This window comes from Nanorana parkeri, unplaced genomic scaffold (genome assembly GCF_000935625.1).
Source record: "Nanorana parkeri isolate BGI_ZX_2015 unplaced genomic scaffold, ASM93562v1 scaffold626, whole genome shotgun sequence".
NCBI lineage: Eukaryota > Metazoa > Chordata > Amphibia > Anura > Dicroglossidae > Nanorana > Nanorana parkeri.
This window is the reverse complement of record NW_017306894.1, coordinates 304,256-311,423: the sequence shown is the minus strand read 5'-3', so window position 1 is coordinate 311,423 and position 7,168 is coordinate 304,256. Positions and strand designations below refer to the sequence as shown.

Genomic DNA, 7,168 nt, shown 5'->3' with positions numbered 1-7,168 from the left:
AGATCATATAGGTAGAGTATGTTGGGTATGTCAAGTGTATATAGTTTATAGCCTTAGGGCTCATGCTTACAGATGCCTGCACCCGTAAAATGTAAATACTGGTGTATTTTCCCTGCGACGGTGTTGTGCACAGCCTCCCATAGAAGTCAGTGGCTATAGGTGGGTATACACTGGTACATCGTTGTAGTTGCATACGCCAGGGTGCAGAAGAGCGTATACCCGCCTACAGCCGTTACCTTATTGGAGGCTCCCTGGCGAGAGAAGTACACTGGTATTTTACATTTTTTTTGATGCAGTCACCTATGTGCAAGATCCCATGTATTGTACATCTATAGGGATGTCAGGGTACAATACTTATTACACTGCAACTGATCATGTGATATAGTAACAGAACTTCCTGCTTAGGTTTCTGCAGGTCCCCTGGAATGGCCTATCTCTATATCTAGAGTACAGAGGAAGGGCAGGTATAGTAATATATAATTTCCCACAATGTGTATATAGCTATACTGGAGGGATTTGAGTTTCTGTACTCAACTGGAGATTTGAAAACGTTTCAAGTATCCTGATTTTGCAAATCTCTTCCTGCGGATTTTGGCCGTTTACAGTGAGGAATAGAACACGCAGATTGCCAGTCCTGCTGCTTGCAGATGGCACTGAGGACAAGGTGAAAGGATGCGTGTTGAGATGAGCTTGTGAGACGAGCTGCAACTCTTTATGTGAGAACATGAAGTACAGCCCAGAGCTGAAGTTCGGCGTCATTCCCTGAAGGGGTGCCATGAGCTCATCAAACTGGGCTTCTAATACCTTATTAATGGGTAGCTACAGTGCATTTTCAGAAAGTTGTAAAGAGATCCTGTTGCCGAACCATTTAAAAAGATGTCTGGGCATACTAAATGTTAACCCTTGCAGTGGGGCTACCCCTGCACTCCGCAAAGGCTAACTGCTTGTTTTGGTCTACAGTCTTAAATAAAAAATATATATATATATATATTCGCCTGATCCATGTTCCTGCCAGGCTGCTAGACCGGTCACCACAGCATCTGTTCCTGGCTCTGGCAATCTCCATTGGACGTGAGGACGCCAGGTTACATTCAAATGTCAGAGCGGTCACCGCCGTAGGACCAAGGATCTGGTGAGTATATCTTTACCCTAACCCAAATACAAGCAATTTGAACTGTAAGAAGTATACATATATGTATATGTGTGTGTATATATATATATGTGTGTGTGTGTGTGTATATATATATATGTATGTGTGTGTGTGTTATGTATATATATATACATTTTTTTTTTTTTTAGCTGATGCTAAGTGACTGGGAACATGTAACGCATATAAAATAGGTGTTATCCCAATTATGGCTGCAAAAGTAGAAATACACTTTAAGAAATGTCTAAGGAAATCTTGTGGGCAGGTAAAGGATTAGAGTTGATAAGATTTTCTAATTTTCACTTGTATTCAGCGCTGAAAGCCCCGTGCTGGGAACTGAGCCGACCTTCCAGTGCTAAAACCGAACATACCGGCACATAGATTATTAAAACATTTACTGACATTGTGCAGTCTGGAGTATTTCTCAGAACTATACCAGCATGTAGCCAATCAGAATATTTTCACAAAACCCAACATGTAGCCAATCCGTGCATTCAATATGATAAGGACTAGACCCCAGGTATGCAAATTGAGGATCTGAACTATGCATAGGAATTGGTTAACAGTTCATTCTGGTTTACAAGATTGGTAGAACTTCATTTTTATATTGTAGGACTGTTGGGATCTGTTGTGTGAAAGAGAGCTCTCCGAGACTCTTATCACGTCGGGATAAAATGCAGTCAGCACGGTTTTATTAAGCAATAATGTTCAGGAAATCGGACTTGGGAGTGACTTTTATATTTTGGTAGATTTGGTTTTCATCTGCTGGATACAATGTCATCATTGTTACTTCAATTTCCTGCGAATAACAAGCTTGTGTGTATTAGTCATTGGTGAAACACACTGGTGTTAGTCATTGGTTTTCTTCCTATCTGGTCCACTTCTTTGTATTTCAGTTGAGTTTGTTTTTCTTACTAATAATATCCTGAGCTCTCTGGAAACTCCTGACGTATGACCTTATCCAAATCTCCTAAACTTACCTCGTTATCGCTGCTCGCTCCCGCGCCGAGAATCAGGAAGTGATCGTGCCGCAAAGGATCTTGGGGCGGACGCATGCGCAGTTCCGATTCTCGGCCGGGAGACTAGCAGAGACGCAAGGTAAGTCTATGGACGCGTGCACCCGCCTGCAGACACCGCTGGATCGGAGAGATGGAGCAGTCAGCGCTGGATTGGAGTGACGTCGCACTGCTGGAGGGACACATGAAAACATGGGGAAAGAAGAGGAAGATCAGAATAAGAGACATCATTTGAGGTAAGTGCTAACATTTACATGGGGGGGAGGGGGGAAAAATTTGGCTTTAACGCCACTTTAAAGTTGAACTCCAGATTAAAAAGTAGCCTTGGACCTGTAAAAATTGAAAAACAGCTTTGCTGCAATATTTTTTCAATCCAGAGCTGTCCTCTGCAACACTACTTCTCAACCACTACAGTAGATGTCACCAGTTTTCCAGGTTGAAAGATGGCCAACTTCCTGTCTGCGAGCCCGATCTGTCCTGCAGGAAAATGCCTTTCCAGAAATCCAGTGAGCTTACGAGTTCTTGTGCTTTCTGCCGTGTGATCGTGGTCATTCCTTTATGACCATAGCGTGCCCACTACTCTGGCACATGTGACTAGGTCATGTGACCATGCACCTCATCTCAGAGGAGGATAATGTCTTTCCCGGAGATCTCGGATGAGATTTCCCAGCAATGTACTGCTGATGTAACCTTCCCAGGATGCAACACTTGGGCACATTACAGCACTTTAACCAAAGAGGACCAGGAAGTGGAAAACGGAGTAAAATTAAAATGTTTAATGAATGTAAGATTTCATATTAGCATGCAGCGATTTAAGCCAAGGGGGATAAAGGTCCACTTCCAAATAGAAAAGGCACCTTTTAGAAATTTGTAAAGATCTGGGTAAAGTTCCTGTTTAAGGCAGTTTTGATGGGGGTCATACCCAGTACTAGCAAGGTGTATCTAATAAAGTGGCCAGTGTGTAGGTACATTCAGAAGCTGCCTTCAGCCAGGGAATTTGAACTCTGAGATCTAATGAGTCATCCGACAGCAGATGCAAAGGAAGTGTTCAAAGTGTATATCTGCAAACTATCTTCATTTACCTTGAGATAAGAGTCAAGTGCTCTGACCACTTTGCTCTCGGAGTTTAAAAGAACTGTGGGGTAAGTGTTTTCCCCCATATTTTTTTTAGGGTCACAGGAGGATATATACTAACCACCTACCGTGACCCAAACCTCGGTATATAGCGGGCTATTGGCCGCGATATACTGAGAGCGCCGCAGCGGGGACAGATCACGACAATACTGTCGAGATCCACCAAGCTGCGTGAGTGACAGCTGGCTCTGCCTAGCTAGAGGCAGAGCCAGCTGTGCCTGTCCCCTCCCCTGTCTGTTCCTCCAGTCAGCGCTGGGGGATTGGGGAGGGGGGGAGCCGTGACTGACAGTCACCGCTCACTGCAGGGAGACTATCAGGAAGTGAGCGGATCAGCTGCATGTTTCTGCTCACTTACCAATCAACAGAGCCGGCCTGTAAGAACTTTTGTCACAGGTCGGCTCTAAGTATGAGTTTAAATCACTCACCTCATAGATCTCCTTTAGCTTGGGACTCCCACTCGAAGAATAGCCTGCATAAATAATTCAGCGGAAGTGAATACACTCTGGAAACTACCTTTTTTGTTACATTGTGTTCGCTGAGGAGAATGTTACATTGTGTTCGCTGAGGAGAATGTTACATTGTGTTCGCTGAGGAGAATGTTAACTGGGTTATCTATGCAAGCTCATATTACAAATTCCCAGAGTAACTATAGTGGTCTAGTACAGTTTACATTGCTCTGCGATTTAGTTGCCGCGCCCCGCCTTCCCCCCCCTTCCCCTGCACATTAAACATGGTTTCTTTCTGAGAGGACTGGTTCACACAAGCCACGTTGGGCTGTATTGGGCATCAATCCTTTGTATGGGCCCCGCTCAATGGGTTTTGTGCGTTGTGATAAAAGGAAGCGAGCATAATTTTATTGCAGTGCCTTACAATGTGTGACAACGCGCTGCAGCACATAGAATTTGCATATCAGAAAAAAAAGTGTGCACTGCAATGTTCTAGAAAAGCATTGCAGCCCACGGCAGTGCAGTCACTCCGCCCTGCAGCACACACTTTGTGCTGTACAATGCCATGCAGTGTGGTGTGAGCCATCCCTTAACTATGCAGTGGTCTTTCTTACATTTTTGTGTTTTTGGATTCGTGATCTTTTTTTTTTCTCTTATAGGTTGAAAACTGGTGTCCTCGGCTACCGTGGAGATCTGTAAACCGCAAAGAGGAGGAAGCTGATAAGCGAACTGTGGTAAGCTGGTTAAAGAGGATGATCATGAACTTGGAATTCCCAGCACATTGTTTTATTTTTTAATAAGTGGCGAATGGTTAGGTGTAGTGCACCATGAAATTTCATTTTTTTTTTTTGGACTAATGTCTTTATTCAACCTCAAATACTATGTAACTATGTAAATTTCTGCAAGATCACCAGTGCGGTGATCTTGCAGTAATTTTGACTGAGAAATTTCATTATTTTTTTTCCAAATCCTTACTCCGTGGCATTTAATTTGCACTGTGTACTATAAACAATTGCCGCTTTTTTTTCCCCATCATGCAAAGCTATTACTTTTTTAATGCATCTGTGCTGCTGGTCTCCTCCATTCCCTTACAGCCAGTTGCTGTCTAAATGCATTTGTTCCAGTGTCGGCTGCACATCATTGCTGTAGACAGGCTTTCTGATGGTGACAATGGAAAATTGTACCTACGCCATGGTTCTTGGCATGGCTACCGTACTTGTTGTCCCCACCAAGGCCAGTTTGCACCGATACCGGTATTTCGGTATTGAGTACCAATATTTTTTTCCCCGGTACTCGATACCGAGTACCGGAAGTCCCATTCAGGTGGCATGTAATGATTTGACACCTGGCTTCCTGATTAGCCGGGCAGCGTGTAAAGACCCGCCACCCGGCTTCCCAATTAGCAGGGAAGCCGTCCCCATGCTTCTCATCACTATGTGACAAAGCATGGAGCCGGCTTTCTTGCAAATCAGGAAGCCGGGTGCTGTGTAATGACGCGGCGCTCAGCTTCCCGATTGGCCATGAAGCCGGCTCTATGCTCCCTCGTCATGAGGTGACGAGGGAGCATGAAGCGAGCTTCCCGGCCAATTAGAAAGCCGGCCGCCGTGTCATTGGTCGGAAGCTGGCCAATCAGGGAAGTCAGGCGCCATGTAATTAGGAAGCCTGGCAGTGCGTCATTACACACTGCATGGCTTCTTGATTGCCCGGGAAGCCGGCTCCGTGCTCATCACAAGTGACCCTATACTTCCGGTATCAGGAAGCTGGGCAGCCTGTCATTACACGCTTCCCGCCTTCCTGATTGGCCGGGAAGCCGGCTCCATGCTCTCATCACTTGTGATGAGAGCATGGAGCCGGCTTCCCGGCCAATCGGAAAGCCAGGCAGCGTGTAATGACGCACTGCCTGGATTCCTAATACCGGAAGTATTGGGCTAGGCATCGGAGCATCCCTATATATTTGTTTAATTTGGATTCACTATTTGGAAAAAAGTTTAATACTACCTTAGTGCTTTGTTCTGCTTGTACCAGTGGCTCACACAGCTCTGTACAAAAAGGTTAAAAGAAAAATGACCGTTTCCCTTTTTAAATGGCGCACAGACATTTCCTCAGCAATTCCATTTTCTCCTACTTTCAGGCTGAAATCCGAACAGATTTTGAGCAACTCTACCTCGTCATGTCTAAACACGAGGAGTTCCGCTGGATGACGCTGAGGATAAAGAGGATGGATGACACCTGGATAGAAGCAATCAAGTCTTTGGCAGAGAAGCAGAATTTGGAGAAACGTAAAAGGAAAAAGGTACTTTTTCTCTCTCTAGGAGGCTTGGAACATTCTAAACAGCAGCGCTGCCTGCAATGCTGGCTTCAACCGTCCCCGCTGTGTAAAGACACGCGCGTTGCTGCCTACGTGACCCTGGAATAACTGGCGATTAAGTCTGACAAAAACAAGTCCCGGAGCGTTGGCACTTCGCCATTCTCAAAACGCTGTGGGCTCCGCTTGATTTTATGGCTTGCTTTTGTCATTTACTTTAACCTTACAGAGGCAAAGAGGCTGCGTTCATTTCTTCACAACCTGGAACTCCATGCATTATTTATGCTTCTACAATATAGCAATCTTCACAATGTTAGCTTAAAGCATAACCCTGCTTTTCCCCACATTTTAGGTTAATATGAATGTTTACACCAGGAGAGTGGAGAATAAAAATTGGCTTTTGCAGGTAGCTTTGAAAACAGCAAGCTGGCTGCTCAGGAGACACCTGTGTGTGCATGTTCCCGACTGCCAACACCTAGCTGTGTGCGTCCATGGACACACACAGCATGCGACAAGCCATGCATCTGCTCCCTCTACCACTCGGTTTGACTGAGGGCAGAAGGAACCACTTCTCTACCTTCAGTACCCTCCCCACAACCAGGGGATTGGAGGATATCTTTCCTGACCAAACAGTGGTGTGTGTTGTGGGGGGGAATCGGGGCTGGACAGTGGAACATGGAAAGGTACTGGGTGTTTTTTACCTTTTTAATGGGGGGGAGAGCGAGCTTAGGAATGTCTCCATGGGGCACACTAAACATGGGTGTAATGTGGAACTGGCCTTTAATTTCCTGTCCTCTGCCCCCCGAACATTATCGCGGTGTCCCTTGAGAAGGCCTCAGAAGAGCACCCATTCATTTAGCTTTGTAATGTCTAAGACAGCTGGGCAGATCTGAGGACTCTGGTGATATGTCTTGTATTTAAAGAATAAAAACATAGCTTGACTTTGTTCTTGCCATGATGCCAGAAAAGTGTACCTGTCAGTTTATCGGTGACAGGTACACTTCTTTTTTTTTTTCTTTGTTTTCAAAGAGAAGTGTGCAAGTATGTTTTCTCAGGCAGCCTACACTTTTGTGTTTCAGAATCACAATCGCAGATTCCCATTAGCAAACGTACCATTCTG

The 7,168-nt window shown here is 45.1% G+C and overlaps 1 protein-coding gene across 1 annotated transcript in view; it reads left to right on the top strand.

Moving 5' to 3' along the window:
- Positions 1-7,168, top strand: part of MGAT5 (mannosyl (alpha-1,6-)-glycoprotein beta-1,6-N-acetyl-glucosaminyltransferase) — a 118,804-nt gene that overhangs the window by 67,541 nt on the left and 44,095 nt on the right. Inside the window, exons 6-7 of the mRNA XM_018563039.1 lie at positions 4,403-4,477; positions 5,875-6,036. Coding sequence (XP_018418541.1) covers positions 4,403-4,477; positions 5,875-6,036 — 237 coding nt within the window. The remainder of the gene's footprint in view (positions 1-4,402; positions 4,478-5,874; positions 6,037-7,168) is intronic.